Source organism: Ciona robusta, chromosome 8 (assembly GCF_009617815.1).
Source record: "Ciona robusta chromosome 8, ASM961781v2".
NCBI lineage: Eukaryota > Metazoa > Chordata > Ascidiacea > Phlebobranchia > Cionidae > Ciona > Ciona robusta.
Genome location: NC_143242.1, coordinates 5173675 through 5191713, shown reverse-complemented (window position 1 = coordinate 5191713; position 18039 = coordinate 5173675). Strand labels below are relative to the sequence as shown.

At 36.2% G+C, this 18039-nt stretch overlaps 3 protein-coding genes across 4 annotated transcripts; all 3 read right to left on the bottom strand.

Moving 5' to 3' along the window:
- LOC149732629 (uncharacterized) lies at positions 1-6649 on the bottom strand. 2 transcript variants are annotated; one of them, XM_089882470.1, is made up of 3 exons: positions 1561-6649; positions 1287-1413; positions 1-1042 (listed from the first exon to the last, which is right to left on the bottom strand). In XM_089882470.1, exons 1-3 carry the CDS (start codon positions 3726-3728, stop codon positions 644-646), a joined length of 2694 nt encoding a protein of 897 aa, XP_089738596.1. In that variant the 5' UTR covers positions 3729-6649; the 3' UTR covers positions 1-643. The 2 variants fall into 2 exon arrangements, with proteins under 2 accessions (XP_089738596.1, XP_089738595.1); XM_089882469.1 differs by having other exon boundaries at positions 3-1042; positions 1287-6649.
- Positions 6650-6781: 132 nt separating this feature from the next.
- On the bottom strand, positions 6782-11311 carry LOC149732628 (uncharacterized). The gene is made up of 2 exons (XM_089882471.1): positions 7585-11311; positions 6782-7410 (listed from the first exon to the last, which is right to left on the bottom strand). Exons 1-2 carry the CDS (start codon positions 9985-9987, stop codon positions 6979-6981), a joined length of 2835 nt encoding a protein of 944 aa, XP_089738597.1. The 5' UTR covers positions 9988-11311; the 3' UTR covers positions 6782-6978.
- A 1743-nt stretch (positions 11312-13054) lies between these two features.
- LOC149732627 (uncharacterized) lies at positions 13055-17344 on the bottom strand. The gene is made up of 2 exons (XM_089882979.1): positions 14611-17344; positions 13055-14241 (listed from the first exon to the last, which is right to left on the bottom strand). Exons 1-2 carry the CDS (start codon positions 17179-17181, stop codon positions 13825-13827), a joined length of 2988 nt encoding a protein of 995 aa, XP_089739105.1. The 5' UTR covers positions 17182-17344; the 3' UTR covers positions 13055-13824.
- Positions 17345-18039: the final 695 nt, after the last annotated feature.

Genomic DNA, 18039 nt, shown 5'->3' with positions numbered 1-18039 from the left:
TTATTAGAACATGGTTGCCTGGCAACATGAAGTATTAACGAGATGCCATATATGGCAAAGCGTTAAATGAGTATAGTTGCAAGTTTAATGCTCGATTAATTCATGAATCATATCTATAACATACATCTACTCAGTCGGATGTATGAAACAATATCTACTATATATATCAAAATCATGTATTTGTAAGGGTGTTTTGAAGTTACTTCTCTTATTCATTGTGCCACTATAGGTTTCCAATGTTTGACATTTGCTAACAAATAGTTTGTGCTGTTCATACAAATCCGTAACGCTTCTTACAAGTCAGTCCATTTCTCTTTATTTACACGAACTAAAACAGATTTTAAAATATATACAGTTCGTACATTGCAAAACATGTTGTATGTTTTATTATTACAATTACTTGTTGTTTATGCAGTCCAACAAATGATAACATTTATTCAACACATTTAGTAGAGAGAAGTATAACCGTTAAGCCTATATAGTTACTTTATGTGATACAGTAAGATATTAACACAAAGCATTTGCGTAAAAACAACTGAGCTGCAAAAATATTTCCTCGAAGTTAAATATCACGTATATGTTTAAATACATAGGTATAAGCATTTTCAGGCATTGCTTATAGTTTGTATGACAAACATACATATCACTCACAAGGAAGATGTGTGTCGTTAGCTGTATAATGCGGATCTTCATTTATGTTGCCTCCATTCCAGCAGTAGAATGGGGTATAATGCATCCAAACGTTCATCCAATCTCGTTTAACCAGATGCAAACTAAAGTGTTTGCCAGCATCGTTTAACTTGGTCATGTTTCTTTCGAAATCTATTTTCCGTAGTTGCTCGTACGCTTGTTCAAATTTTGGTAACATAAACTTGGTCCAACTGCTTCGTAATTGTAGCTGAGTATCTTTCGGGTCAAGATGCTTTAACAGTTTTGCGATCGTTTTGTTCAATGAGACAAGATCAACAGCGGAGAGATCTGCTTTGTAGTACTTCCCATCAAGAGTATTTAAGACGGTGTCAACCAATTGACCTAGAGTCTCCTGAAACGTAAAAATAGGTCTTCTTAAAAATCATAATTCTGCAAATAAGTATAATCATAAGCCTGCAAGGACGATTTTTTACATGCGCCCCGTTGTGCGTATATCACACTTATTCTCACACACAACAGTTGGCCCGTGTGAAAGATTTCTAGCTAATAACTAAGTACGGATGTGACACGTTTCAAATGAAGCAATAGTAAGGAAGAGTGAACTAATAGCATAACAAGAATATTTAATAAGTTACCTCCATATCACTTCTTTCGCGCTTTGAAGGTTGTGCAAATGGCGGTTCCTCTTTCAACTTTGTCAAAAACTCAATCAACTCTGGAGGATTGGTCTCCTCACGTAGTTCACCAACAATCAGTTGTAACCTATGAAGAACAGATTTTAAATAGTCCGGGTTAAGCGATGTTTCCACTTCTTCTAGTTTATTTAATGCATCCTTGCACACGGCAACTTCGTAATTTCCCATACCCTTTGTGCTATTTAATTTTCCTTTTACTTTTTCAATTGCATACTTGGCATCTTTTAAGGACCTGTTGGTGTCACCTGTAGAAGCATCGCTTTTTCTGAAACGTGTAATAAAGTCTGTAATGTTTTTACTATTCTGTTTTCGAGTAGAACGATAATACTTCAGCAATTCAACCAAATCTTTTACTGCGGTTTTGTAATCTTTTTCATCTTCCCCGACGTATGGTTGAACAACCGTCTCGATTTTTTCCTTGATTTTAGCAATGGGGCCTGTTATATTTCTTACAGCTTCAACAAATTCATTTACTTTTTCTATGGTTAGTTTTGGCAAAGTTTTAGTATCAGAGACAGCTTGATTTTCCAATAAAGCAGTAACATCATCAATGTCCTCTGCTGCCTCTTGTTGTGTCATTCTTAATTCGGAAAACATGTCTTGAAATTTTCCTTCCGTTTCGTCGAGTGTAGTTTTCATGGCTGCTATTTTAGTATTTAACTTGTTTAAATTTTCTGCAAGTTCCGATTTTTCGTCACATTGTTTCTTCACTTTAGCTATGGCAGATTGTGTTGTATTGCAGAAACTAGCCAACGATTTCAAGCAAGTCTGTTGTTTGTTTTCTCTTTTTAATGGTCCAAACCATCGTCTTATATTCCAGTGCTTAGCAGCGAATCGTAACAAAGATATAAACTCCATGCTGTTTGTTTGTTTTGACTGACATAGGCTGATTATACTTGAAGTAATAACGAGATACAGCTGTTCATCATGTTTTAGCATTGTTTCATTATCCTCGAGCAACTGAAAACAAAAGTGTATGCCATTTTCACGAACAGTTGTTCTATCAGAAGCCACGTAGAACTGCTCCAGTACTTGTGCGTGTATAATAGCACTTTGTAGATGATTTGTAGTGTATGATTGGATAGATATAAACGCTTTCACCCATAAAATGTGATTAAACCATTCAACTAACAATGAAACAACATGCTCTTCCAATCTGATGTTAAAATTAGCAAACATACTTGGACCCATTTTTGTATGTTTATCGTGGCACAGTAAATGTTGATATGTTGCGGTCAAAGAATCCAATGTTTGTCGCTTTGTTTTCATTTCAGATGGTACTAACTCTATCATCTGTTTAAACTCTTCAATTGCTTGACTCAGAAATGTAACCAGTCCATGTATTTTTTCAACATTCCAAAACGGAGATGACAACAGTAGTTGTGTGCAGTAATATGGCATTTCTTCGTTTACCATTAACTGTTCTTCTAGATAAACGCGAGCAATATTTCCTTTCGCGCTGTTTATTGCACGACCTACAATGTTGTTTTGAAGTGTGTGTCCAACATTCCTAAATGTTTCTACGCAGTTATTCGCCTCTCTAAAACCACTCTTAAAATCTGCAACAGTTTTGATTATTTTTTCTACACGTTGTTCCACCGAATCTATTCCAAGTTTTACAATATCTAGATGACCAAAGGAATTTAAGTTCTGTTGCATAAGTGTTACATTTTCTTTTAAAGCGGCTCTTAGTTCAGATTCATGTGATCCACTTTCCCATGCTCGTGTCAGATCTTCTGCCAATGTTTGAACTTCTTCAATTTGATCCAAACACTTCTGCATGTCTGAATTTGTTATTTTCCCAAACATTTCGTCCATGTTTTTTACCGACAAAGTTATATCCTTGTAGTGAGAACTAAATTGACTTTTAAAACTTGTAATTGACGTACGACTTTTTTCACACAAGCTTTGTAGATTTTTGACACTTTCCTGTATTGTACGATACTGAGCTTCGATATTTCTCTCGTGGCCCCTGATCGTGAATTGCTTTGTATCTGATAACTTAACATTGTAATCGAAGCCTTTTTGCAACTCCGGTGTAGGACGAAAGGTATCGGTCAGCAAAGTTGCTACGAAACCACTTTCACTGCTGGTATATGGAACATTGCCTTTCCAAAAATCCTCAACTGAATTCATGCTTTCGTCACTTGCATATGTAGTTATTTGAACGCACGCATCTGTTCGATCGTTAGGATTTCCCGTTTCAAAGTAGAAGCAGAAGTGCTTGTCGTAAAAACAAGTAGGTAACTTATAATCTGTGCTCGTATATGCAATCCACTGTTTTTCTTTACTGAAGCTAAATACATGAACTATTCCAACTCGTGCCGCTCCAATTTCAGTAAATAACGATCTTATTTTTTTTTTTAAATCAGCCTTTTCCATCTTTAACTCAAATTTCCTTCTGAAAACAGTATTTCACGATATTATTATACGTAGTGAGCTGCAAATTCAACACTAAACAAATTTTATCCAACTACTTTTAAATTTTGATCTTATTATTATCCAAGTAATATAAAATGTAGGCTGGAGGTCTAACCTACAACCACTGATAAAACTCACACCCAATTCTAAACTATATGTTTTACACGAATTGATATCTGTGCGCGCAGTACAAATTGTGCCAGAGCTTAGGAAAGCAAACAGTTTATTAGCACACAGATAAAGTTTGCCTGGCAACATGGATTATTAACAAAAAATTGTATAGCGTTATTAGTAGTTCCTGGTTTAATACTCGATTAATTCGTATGTACTATACATCCACTCATAGTCACATGCATTAATTTTATACATGCTGGTCGATTGTATGAAACAATATTCACTATAGGTCAAAATCATGATTGTATTTATAAAGGAGTTTTATTGCTGCTTCCTTATTTAAGTCTGAGAGGTTGGTTGTCCTCATTAGGTGTCGCTCGGGAGTTGTTCTTCGATTTGTTACGGCGTACGAGTCTCCTGACGCAGTAGGTGGAACGCTACCCCGAGTCTCGTCGGGTCAAATTATAACACATGAAATTTATGATGTATTTGAGGATTGAAGGATTGGTAAAGAATATGTGTAAATACGCTTTGTACAACTCCTGTACCATGAGTTGACTTGTAAACTTACACTAGTTAACCTTGTCGTCGCTTAAAAACGTTTGTTTTCGTGAATTTGGACGAACCGTAATCACGCAGTAATTATATGTAATGTTAGAAGTTAATATTATTCATATTGTGACGGCTGCATAATGATTTATTGCGAGCGGTAAACTAAGAGAGCGAAGGAACAAGAGACGCGGTGTTTATACGGAAGATAACGATAGGAAAAAGTCACTCGTGTACGCTTCGGCGCACACACTCGTGACGGGCGGCCACACGCTAATTATGCGGTTTTAAATCTGAAAATTTAGTCTAAAAATTATAAATATATATTATGATTTGATTTCAATCAAGAGGTTAAAGAATAAATGCTAGAAATATAAGAATTGAGATAAGTGCGGAAAAAAGTCGCGCAAAAAACAACAACAACTGTTCGACGAAAAAGGATCTATATGACGACTACCGTGCTCAACAACTGTTCGACGGAAAAGGATCTACATGACCACTACCGTGCTCAAAAAACATAGCTTAACTGTATCTCGAAAAGGCGTTAACTGCGCTTAACTCCTGCGCTGCTGTAGTGATTTATAACATGCGCTATACTGTAGTGATTATATGCTTCCGCATGGCCTACTCAATACATTGAGTAATACACCTACTCAATAAATTGAGCAGGCCGTGGCTTCCGGTGTCGTGATATATTCGTTCCGACCAATATATTTGTACCGGGCGCCATTGCACATGTGGAGTAGGTCGGTATAAATACAATACGAGGTAAAAAACGGTCCGCATCGTTTCAAGGTACATTTCTACCATCTGTACTGGTGGCGTCACTATGTCTGATTTCGTCAGACATCATGTTCGACGTCAGACATCATGTTCGACGTCAGACATCATGTCTGATTACGTCAGACATCATGTTCGACGAAAAGGGATCTATATGACCACCACCGTGCTCAAAAAAAACATAGCTTAACTGCGATATCTCGAAAAGGCGTTAACTGCGCTTAACTCCTGCGTTGCTGTGGTGATTATAACATGCGCTACTGTAGTGATTATATGCTTCCGCATGCGTGGCTTCCGGTGTCGTGATATATTCGTTCCGACCGATATATTTGTACCGGGCGCCATTGCACATGTGGAGTAGGTCGGTACAAATACAATACGAGGTAAAAAACGGTCCGCATCGTTTCAAGGTACATTTCTACCATCTGTACTGGTGGCGTCACTATGTCTGATTACGTCAGACATCATGGTGTGCCGATAATTACCAGTAATGAAATAAACACCCAAATCACTTCATTGTTGCACTGCTATAGTATTGGTCTATTTTGTTAAGCAAAGACGAATGTAGTTCGTATTTATACCATTGTTTATTACCAGTAATGAAAAAAACGAATATAGTTCGCATTTAAATGAATGAATAAATGTAACTTACTTTATCCTCGCGTGGCCGGAAAACGACAGTCGTTATAACACGGGTGTTCCTACACCTCGTGCCAGCTTTTGAGTTACCATGTATGTTACTTTGTGGGTGATTATTTTTGGGGGATATTTTTTATGTATGGCTGATAATTTGGGCAACCCATTAGTGACCACTGGGTTGGAGCAATTGCCGTTAAGTGTCTTGCCCAAGGACACATACGCCAACAATAGTAGCAGCGACGAGCCTTGAACCCATTATTACCTCTGAGTTACAGGCAGGCGCGGCGTGCTAACATTTAGCATTGTTTACTTTAGATAACTAAACAGCATATTTTTCCAAGTAAATTTACAATGGACATGAAAAGTATGGTATGTAAGGCATCCTGCATGTTTGGGAAAAGTGATAGTAACTTAAGTAAATTATGCTTATTAAACTTATCTAAAATAAGTGTGTTAGTAGTTACTTGCTTATTCTAGACTACAAATAACATGCACAACTCAGTTCGGCTGACTCTTAATCGAAAACTAAAGTTTCAACGTGTAAACGTCGTGTCTGAAACGTTTTTAATGGAGGGTCGTAATAAATTTGGACCAGGTGGTCATTATGTTTGTTCCGACCGCCCGGTACAAATATATCGGTCAGAACGAATATATCACGACACCGGTTTTACATGATACAAATAGGTCAGCTTGCGTGTGAACAAGAAAAAAGTATAGATAATATTGTACCTCATTTAACTCTATGGTAGGTATTTTGGAAATATGAGACAAGAAATGTATCCACTATACTATAGGTTTCCATTGTTTACCTATCTGTATAGCCTATATACTTACAACTTATGCTGTTCATAACAATCAGTAACACAATGTATTGAAGTTTTTTTTTATTTACAGGATCTAAAACAAACATTTTTTAAAATATACAGCTATAGTAAATTGCTAAAATGTTAATTTATTTAGTTACATTTACTTAACACAAAATATTGGTTTAAGTAATTTGAACTTGCAAAAACGACGCAAAATCACGGACTCATAATGCTGACAAACATGTTGTATGATTTAGTATTACAATTAAGCATTTTCTTACTATGTTACATTTAAATCTGGGCGAGCATGAGGTTGTAGCTACTCAAATTAGATCGTAGCATATTTGAGGACATGGAATATGGGTTTCATTAGCTGTATAGTATGGATCTGCAGATATAGGGTCTCCATTCCAGCAATAGAAAGAGAAATAAAACGGGGGACCCTGGAGATCGGATTGAGTATGCTCCCATTGTCGTCTGACCAAATCCAGACTAAAATGTTTGCTAGCTTCTTTTAACTTGTCCATGTCCTTTTCCATAGCCATTTTCTGTAGTTGTTCGTATGTTCGATTAAATATCTTCATCATATACTTGGCCCAACAACTTCGAATTCGTAATCCTTGCTGCTCATCTGTTGAACTGAGATTTTTTAACTTGTTGGAGATCTTTTTATTAAACGAGACAATTTCGTCCACCGTAACGTCAGCATTTTGATCAAGTGTTCCTAAATCATCGAGCAACTCCAAACAAGTGACCTTTAAAATATAGAATATTTTGTTTAAACAATTCAAAAATATATGTCTATATAGTGAATTCGCTATTAACTATTTAGGTCAAGCGAATCTGCGTTTAAGTATTGTTCATTTACAGGTTTAGAATAATACCAAACTTTCTATCAAAACATTATAAAAATGTAGTAATTGTTTTACTTTTTCCGTTTTATCTTCCGGTGCCTTCTCGGTTTCACCACAAAGTCCCGGAACAATATGTTCTAATCTACCGAGCACAGCTTGAAGAACATCTGGATTCAGTGTTGAAACTGCATTATGCAAGTGTACCAATGCAGCTTTTGACATGCCAACATCATATTCTTTTATGGAATCTTTGGTGTTTAACTTTGCTATTGCCTGTTTGGTGGCAATATTAGCTTTTTGTATGTTTTTGTTGCTTATACCAGTACCATCGCTTCTCTGGTACTGCGTTGTAAAATCGGTTATATTTTTCTTCTGTTTATCAGTGTAGTTCTGTGTAGAAAGAAAGCATTTTAAGATTTTTACCAAATCGGACACCAAGGTCTCATATTTTCCTGTATGTTTACCGTTGCATGATTTAACAACACTTTCGGCTTTTGCTCGACATGAATCAATGCGTACTGTAGTGTTTTTTTGAGCTTGAACGAATTCTTTTACTTTTTCCTGGATTTCACAGGACAGTGGTGTATTATCAGAGACAATTTGTGTTTCCAAATTATTGATCATAGCGTCACTGTTGTCAATAGGTTTAACGGCTGGTTTAAACTGGGATAGTATATCTTGAAATTTTTGTTCTGTTTCTTCCAGCTCAAGTCCCAAAGATTTGATGTTCTCATATAACTCGTTTAGCTGCGTGCGGAGCTCGGTTTTTGAACTTGATTTTAACCCTTCAACAACTCTGTTTGTGTCCCGGAGAAAATGCATAAGTGATTGTAAACAAGTGCGGTGTTCAGATTTCTCTTGTGTTGGTCCAAACGATCGTCGGACATTCCAATGATGCGCAGCAAAATATAGCAACCTTCGAAATTCTTCGCATTCCGTACGATTTGACTGACAAAGACTCATTATAGATGAAGTCATAACAAGGTACAGTTGTTTATCGTGCATTACCCTTTCATTTTCGTGGGACTCGTTATATTTTATTTCATTTACACGGACTGTGGTTGCATCAGAAGCAACGTGAAACTGCTCCAGTGTGGTGGCATAAACAATTGCAGCTTCCAGTTGATTTGTATCCCCAGAACGCTGGGAAGTTTTTTCACAGAATTTTAAAATAATATCAGAAAAACATTGGTTGAATAACATCACGGTACGTTGCTGCAGTTCAGCACTCCACTCCGTGCATTGTCTCTTAACTAAACTCCAGTTGCTCAATTTCTGGTATTTTTCGTTGATATTTAAATGCTCATAGTTGTAGTTCAGCTCTTGCAGATTAGATTTCATCGCTTCCTCCATTTCTGGCATCAAGTCTAACATTTTTTTAAATTTCAAAATGGCTTGCAGAATAAACGGTACTTGTAGTTTTTTTGATTTGACATTGAAACGCGGAGAAGACCACAGAAGTCGTTGACTGTGACTTATTATGTCTTCTTCTAACATGAGTTGTGTTTCGAGATATACGCGAGCGACATTGCCTATCGTGCTGTTTGATTTTTTTGCAATGGCGTTCTTTACCTGCAAAAAAGAGTCAAAGCAATTCATCGCTTCTTTTAAATCACCTTCACGCATGATGGTGTTTTCAAAATCTGCAACAGATTTTTCCAAATTTGAAATCTGTGTTTCAAATGTGTCTATTGCAAATTTGACATCATTTGGCCGACCAAAACAATCGAATTTGTCTTGCATAAGCCTCATTGCCCCTTCAAGGATCTTCCTTAGTTTATTTTCATCTATACCTTGTTCTTCCGCTCGAGATAAGTTTTCTGCAGATGATTTAACTTTTTCAATCAGTTCTATGCACTTCTGCACGTCCGAGGTTTTACTACTTTCCATTTGTTTTCTCATTTCTTCCAAAGCTGATGAAATTTCTTCATAGCCAGAATTTAATTGACTTTGTAAATTTGTACAGGATTTAACATTTTGTTTACAAATCTTTTTGAGGTTATTAACGTTTTCCTCGATTGTACGATACTGAACTCCAAAATTTCTCTCGTGGCCCCTGATCGTGAACTGCTTTGTATCTGATAACTGAACATTGTAAGTGAAACCTTTTTGTAACTCCGGTGTAGGACGAAAGGTATTGGTCAGCAATGTTGCTACGAGACCACTTTTACTGGTATAGGAAACATTGCCTTCCCAAAATTGCTCAACTGAAAACTTGTCTGATGTTGCATTCTCTTTTCTTATATGTATGCAAACAGTCTTCGGTAGGTCAGGTTTGATATTTTTCTTATCAAAATACCAATTGAAGCTAAATGTATATTTACAGTCTAAAATGCCAGCCATTTTATATTCCTTGCTCGTATATGCAATCCACTGATCTTCATCACTAAAGCAAAATATTCGGACGTCACAATGCGCTTGTGCTGCTCCAATTTCTTCAAATATAGATTCAATGCTGTTCTTAATTGCTTCTGCCATTTCAGTACGACGTTTTCCAAAGTGGTGTCAACAATAATATAACACTAAACTGTATCTAGGAAACAACCAAAACCCACCATAGATATCATATATATAACATATGTATAGCTCAGAGTCGTAAAAACACCGAGTAGTCCAACTGCCGTCTGTGTGTGTTCAAAATAGAGCAAAAGCGGTGACTTTCGCAATGAATTTAAACGAACTTGTTGAGTTTTATTTGCGATTTCCTTTTGTGGAAAGGCGTAAAACAGCTTCTATTTACATTACCAAACATTTTTTTGAAAAAACATATAAATTTACCCCCATTAAATGACTAAAATGTCACAAATCAACCGCTTCTAATTCCATTTTTTGACTTTTTTTGATACAGAAAACAAATAACACTTGTTTTTTACACTTTTTAACCTTTAAATTTGTTTTTGGACTCAAGTTTTTTTCTAATTTACCGAAAAACATGCATTTTCCCTATACCTACTGTGTTATTTTGGACCCAAATTGCCGTTCAGTTTGTCTTTTACGTAACAATGGGTTGGACTACTCGGCATTTCTATGGCTCTGGTATAGCTCAGTGGGACATCATATATGTTATATGTATAGCTCAGTGGGACTTTCAGTATTCTCACGATCCAACAAGGTGTGCGGCAAAGGGGGTTACTGTTATTAATTATTAAAATTCGGTGTTATTTTTTTTCAATGGCTGAAAATAACAAGCATAATTCCAAGATGCTCATTTTGATTGCTAAGTCATATAAAAACTGCCAAAATTTGTAGTTTGCGAGTTTGAATCACCAACCTAGTATTTTAGTTTAATAAAAATAGGCTGAAATATTTTGTACAGTTTGATTTTGTCTCATAAAATTAGTTCTAGTTTTGTGAAGGCAGGATTAAATATGTTATATAGGATACAACTTCATAAAACAAACCATAAGTAAGACGGAAAGACATGCTACAACCTATGGTGAGGTCCATGCGGTAGTATATAATGTGCCAACTCTGGCCCAAATCTCAGGTCACATATATAGTGTATTACGTTGCGGGACCTCACCAACGTAGAATAGAATTATCAAGGTATACGATATACTTGGTTCTCCTAAGGTACACGGGTACACCCGTGTTATAACGAGTGTCGTATTCCGAGTGATTACCACTAGCCAAAATAATATTTTCGCTGCATTAATACAAAAAAGTGCCTCGCAACGGCTCTATAACAAATGTTCCGCGGCGTGCCTCGCAACGGCTCTATAACAAATGTTCCGCGGCGTGCCTCGCAACGGCTCTATAACAAATGTTCCGCGGCGTGCCTCGCAACGGCTCTATAACAAATGTTCCGCGGCGTGCCTCGCAACGGCTCTATAACAAATGTTCCGCGGCGTGCCTCGCAACGGCTCTATAACAAATGTTCCGCGGCGTGCCTCGCAACGGCTCTATAACAAATGTTCCGCGGCGTGCCTCGCAACGGCTCTATAACAAATGTTCCGCGGCGTGCCTCGCAACGGTTCTAACAAAAGAGCGTTTCATCTAAACCCTGGTGGATTAGCCTCTTACTAATAAACAGGTCATTTCAGCAAGAAAAAGCTGTGGAATTAATTAAAAACATTTTGATAATATTATTAATTACGCATGTACGAAGCAGCGCTTCTCACTCAAAATATCGTAACGAACCTAAAGAATAAATAGTACTTTGCACAACCGTGCTATAAAATTAAAATAGTAAAATATATAAATGTATTCTAGAGTGGGGTAAGACGGGATCCTTAAGCACATATTGCCCAATATTTCTAAACTCAAAATACATGACGGTTTTGGGTGATACCACGAATTAGTAGTATCATACCTTTATTAATTGACAGAACGGGATAGTTTCAAATTCTTGTAAGACGTAAGACGGGATAGTTTCAAATAAGACGGGATAGTTTCAAATTCTTGTTAACTTTGATTAATAGGTGAATTAAATGTTGGCAATACACGTAAAAACAAGCCCTTCAAAGTTTTGCAATAAAAACATATATAAAACTACAAAGTAGGGGGGGACGGGACGAAATAATGACTTTTTTATATTAATAGTATTCTACAACTTGTAGTTAACCTACCGAAATTAAGAGCTTGTGCCAGTTTCTTTGCCATGATAAACTTTATAAATATAATTTTAAAACGATATTTTTTGCTAATTCCATGTCTAATTTAAGACATATTGGCCCCTGCCTATTATTTTATGTATAACTCAGATTTTCTCACAAAACTAAAATTAATTTTACAAGACAAAATCAAAGTGTGCGAAATATATCATCCTATTTTATTTAACTACGATGCTGGATTGGTGATTCAAACTTGCAAACTACAAAATGTCGGCAGTTTTAGTATGACTCAGCGAGCATTCAAAATAAGCATCTTATTATTATGCTTTTTTTCAGCTATTGAAAAAATATTGTATTCGTTTAACACCGAATTTTAATACTTGCCTTTGCCGGGCACTTTGTTGGTCCACGAGAATACTGTTGAATAATACTGTAACATTTTTTTCGTCTATCATCGTTTTCCCGTCTTCCCCTTCCCTACTATACTAAAATACTATAGTACAAAAGGTTATCCATATTCCATAACATACTATATATAAGTAATTGTACAAATATAATTTTTTGTTATATCTTAGTTCTAGTACAAATATAGCATTTTTATCCTCTAATACGATATGTCTTTTATACTCTATATATCGTAGTCCTAGTAGACGGTGTTGGCCACCTGTAAACTTTCTTTTGTATGTGGCAACTATAGGCCTATATATACGCGATCCGACGCGAAACTCCAGTTTCGCTCGCACGTTTGAATGCAGTGAAGCGTTTTTTCTCGGTTGAGAACACTTGATGAATGTTCACGTTTTGTGAATTATACAATCTCATTGTTAAGGACACAAATAAACTTTTCTAAGTTTCTTACGGGCTTTATAGTTGGTCAATATATTGTTTCATAAAGATTTAACTTCTGTGTATTTAACTGAAACAAACCTAAAGTGTATTTAACTAAAATAAAACATAAAAGCAGTATACATTCTAAATGTTTTTTTTGTAAACTTGATTTAGTTACTTTTATTTTACAGAAAATATTGGCGGTAATTAAAACTTGCAAACAAACGCAAAATCATCAACTCATAATACTGACAAACATGTTGTATATTTTAGTATTAAAAAATTACGGTTTATTGTTGTTCAAGCGCGGTTCAACTATTAAATGTTTAATCTATAATTAGCCTACTACACAAACGAAATGACGACAGCGACAGGTACAACCTACGATATATATATACAGTTTACTCTGAGTAATTAGGACTACTTTAAAATGCATCATGTTGAATTAACGGTTGCATTGTTAAAAATCAAAACAATGTTCCTCAATTATAATTAACTAAAACGTTAAATTAGCCCGGGTGTTACATAAAGATATATTAAAATATATACGCAACCTACAATACGCATACACATTCTACGACATCACCAAAACTGAAAAGATATATATACAGTATGGTGGGGGAAGATGGGACACCTTTTCATTCTATTTTCTCGTCGCATTTGGTAGTAAACATAAAGAACATTCCAGAAATTATAAAACCGTATCCCCACGACTCCCATAGACCGTTGTTAGTTGTTTAGAACACGATCATGATATTCATTATGTGCTAAAAGTGTCCCATCTTCCCCCACCCTACTATACACCTTTAATAAGATATTTAGTGTGTGTGCCATACGCACACAAGTGAACGCGCCATTTAAAATGAAAACCCTTTCGAGCACTGTGACGTGACGATGCGGTTCTGGGCATATGTGATTAAGATACATGAAGTCTTTATGTTTGCTTACATGGTATATGAGTTTCATTAGCTGTGTAATACGGATCTTTGGTTATATTGTCTCCATTCCAGAAATAGAACGAGTATGGGTCGGGAGATTGGTTATATATTCTTTCAGACTGGTGAACCCACTTTCGTCTAACCAGATGCAAACTGGAATGTTTGCTAAATTCTCTTAACTTGGCCATCTCTCTCGCCAGAACCACTTGCCATAGTTGTCCAGATATTCGTGTAAATGTAGGCATCATGTACTTGGCCCAACTGCTTCGTAATTGCGATTGGTCGTCTTTTGAATCGAGTTGTTTTATCAGCTTTGATATCGGATCGTTTAGCTTTTGAAGATACGTAACGGTAGTTGGGTTTTTGTGGTCTTCTTCGTTCATTATGTTTACAATTTCTCCAACAGGATTCTCCTGAACATAAAATATTTAAAATGTTAATCTTTCAATCGCAAAAGTCAGTAAGCATATAGTTCGGACTCAAAAATAATGACTAGGAGTTACTTCATGTGACTTGGCAAAACCAGCGACATAATCGTTTACACCAAGATTTTTCAGTTTTACGATCGTGTCATTCGAATACGAGATTTCTGACTCGATTCTCCTGTTTTCCATCCAGATTATTTAAAATGAAACCGGTCAGGGATTTCCAAATCAACCATAAAATTAAGTAATTAACCAAATCCCAAGCAAGCTGTTTACCAATAGTAACCTTTTCAATATCAATTGCCTATACAAATATAAGGGCTTTAATAAAAAGGTCTAAAAATATTAATAAATTACCGTTGCTGCAATTGACGCTTCGTTATTGGGTTTGATATTCGGCTGTTTCTCTTGTAAACTTCCCAATAGACTGACTAGCTCAGTTGCTTCAGACTCGGGACATAGATCAGGAACAATATGTTTTAATCTATCGAAGACGGACATAAGATAGTCAGGGTTTAGCGTTGCCTCCAGCCCTTCCAATTTTTCAGATAAATCATTTGCTATTGCAGCATCGTAATTTCCCATGCCCTGCCTGTTCTTTAGTTTTCCTTTTAAACTTTCGATTCCAAATTTAACCTCTTTCAATGTCTTATTGGTGCCTCCAGTAAAAGTACACGTTTTATCATACCGTGATATAAAATGGCTCATGTTTTTTCGTTGTTCGTTTTTGTACTGTTGTGTTTGACGGAAGCATTTCAAAATTTCAACCAAATCCGACACTAAGGTTTTATTTTCTTCTGTATGTTCACCGTCCTTCGGTTCACTGATCGCTTCTACTTTTTCCTTACAGTCATCCATCTTAACTACTGCATCCCCAAGAGCTTCATTAAACTGATTTATCTTCTGTGTGGCTTGTTCTGGCAGAGCTTTGGTTAGATAGAAGTCTTGTGTTTTAAAACTTGTGGGTGGTTTGAACACATGGAGCATATCTTGAAATAATTGTTCCGCTTCCTCCAGCGAGTCTTTCAAAGATTCAATTTTAATATCCAACTGACTCAAATCTTCCGTAACATCTGAGTCTCGCCTTGTCATAATGGTCCTTAAAAGAGATTGTACAGTCTTGCAAAATCTACCCAATAACTTCAAGCACGTAGTGTGTGTATTTTCTTTTTTTAATGGGCCAAAATATCGTCGGATATTACAGAAATGCTGTGCAGCAAAACGTGCCAACACCAAAAATTCGGTGCTCTCTGTTTGGCTTGCTTGGCACAAGCTGATTATACCTGAAGTAATTACAAGGTACAGCTGATTATCGTGTCTTTGCATTTGTATCGTCCTTTCATGTTCGTCGTGATGAAAATATATGCCATTTTCACGAATAGATGTTGAGTCAGAAACTTCGTAAAATTCTTCCAAGAGTGTCGCTTGCATAACGGCAACTTGTAATTGAGTTTCACTATACGATTGTTCAAATGTTTGGTTCTTCATTGTTGAATATTGTTCAAACCATCGGTTTAATAAGCACAGGGCAAGTTTATTTAGTTGCATCTTATTGTTAATGTCAACATACATTTTTAGTGGAAATTTCTCGTAACAAAGTAAATGTTGATATACCACCGCTAGTTCAGTCGACGTTGTCTTCATTTTTTCCAGTGCGTCGGCGTATTTTTCACTTCCTCGTTCTGTCGGCGCATTCTTTATTTCTTCCAGTTTGCCGGACATTAATTCCATCACAGATTCGAAGACCGGAAGAATCCGATCTTTAATAAATGAGAGGTCCAGATGGTCTGCTTTAACAGTGCAGTTGGGGTATGACAACAACGCTTGTAAACAGTGATGAGGTAGATCTTCATGCACGACGAGTTGTTCTTCTTGGTAAATACGAACGACATTACCTTGAGCACTATTTATTTCACTGCCTGCAATTGCGTTACCAAATGCCTTTATTTTTCCATTCACTGCTCTTTCGCAAGCGTATGCTTCCTGAAACCCACCTTCAACCAAAACTTTATTTTTAAAGTTTGCAACGGTAGTTTGCCAGTAATTAAGGATCCTTTCGATATTCTCTATTCCAAGTTTTACAATATTTGTACGACCAAAGCATTCAAACTTCCCTGACAAAAGTCTTACGCCCTCTTTGAAAGTCTTCATTAACTCGGATGTTTCTGAATTATTTTCTGTCGCAAATGTTAACTTATCCCCAGCTGTTTTTACTTGATCAATTTGATCCAAGCAGGCCTGTATTTCTTGACCTTTAATCGACTCAGAAAGTTGTTTCTTTGTCTTTTTTACTTCCTCGAATAGTTTGTCGTAATGTTCCTTGAAATGGCTTAAGAAATTTGTCATTGATTCTCGCCTTTGCTCGTTTAACTGCTTCAGCAAATTAACATTATCCTGTATTGTACGATACTGAGCTTCGATATTACTTTCGTGGCCCCTGATCGTGAAGTGCTTTGTATCTGATAACTTAACATGGTAAGCAAAACCTTTTTGCAACTCGGGTGTAGGACGAAAGGTATTGGTCAGTAAAGTTCCTACGAGACCACTTTCACTGGTATAGGAAACATTGCCTTTCCAAAACTCCTCAACTGAGTTCATGCTTTCGTCGTTTTCATTATTTAATTTCGAATATTTTGTTATGCGTAAACAAACATCTTGAACATCGCATGTGCCTTCTGTGCCTTTTTTACCTTTTATGGTATGAGAGAAGGCGTCCCAGCCTATCTCATTATAGTTTATATAAGATAAGTTATAGTCTTTGCTCATGTATACAATCCACTGATTGTCTTCATTTAAGCCAAATACATGGACCTTGTGTGATTGCGCAGCTCCTACTTCCAAAAGTAGGGAACGAACCTTAGATGCAAATTTTTCCTGTTGCTTGGTTATACCAAACAAAGTAGGTAACGTTGCGGGTTTCGGACTCATTCTTAATAAACGAACGTGTCTTCTAACTAGCTATAATAGGGACTTCAAAACAAGTAACAAGTACTATTTACAGTTTTCTATTCAGCTGCGTAAAACTGTTGACGTAATATGTGTTCTTGTAATATAGCTGTAATTAGTATAAGGTTGAACGTTTATACCAAGAAACCGGTAGTTACATATCAGAGATTCTTAGCTATAGACTACTACCTATATCTGAATCAGATTAAAAGAATGAACAAATGTTTGACGGTGTAATAACCATATGTCGATTTACAGGTTTGTTAGCTCAGTTAACATTTGCCAAGGGCCACAGAATGCTCATTAGACGTATAATGATTCACCAGACCTTCTTGTGACAGTAAATCGGTACTTGAAACAATGTGCTAAGCTATATGGGCATATTCAGAACTGTTAAGCACATTGGACTTGTTCGTAAACGTATTTAATATTTCTCTAAAATGCATCATTTGTAGACGTAGTGACAAATAAAAACTATACCGAATAATTTAGCAAATTACGTCAAAAATACCCTCTTTTTCGTATACACATATGAACAGTTTATAATTGATTAAAGTTTTTAAATTAATATATTAATAGTAGGGTGGGGGAAGATGGGACACCTGTTATTCCATTTTTTCCGTTTTCTCGGGTAGTAAACAAAGAACATTCAAAGAATTATAAACCCGTATTCTCACGAATCCCATAGGCCGTTGTTAATTGTTTAAAACACGATTAGGATATTTGGTTATTATGTGCTAAAGGTGCCCCGTCTTCCCCCGCCCTACTATATGTGCTAATTCTTTACATCGTAAATAGTTGATTTCTTTCGTTATGGCACTGTCGTAATAATAGACATAA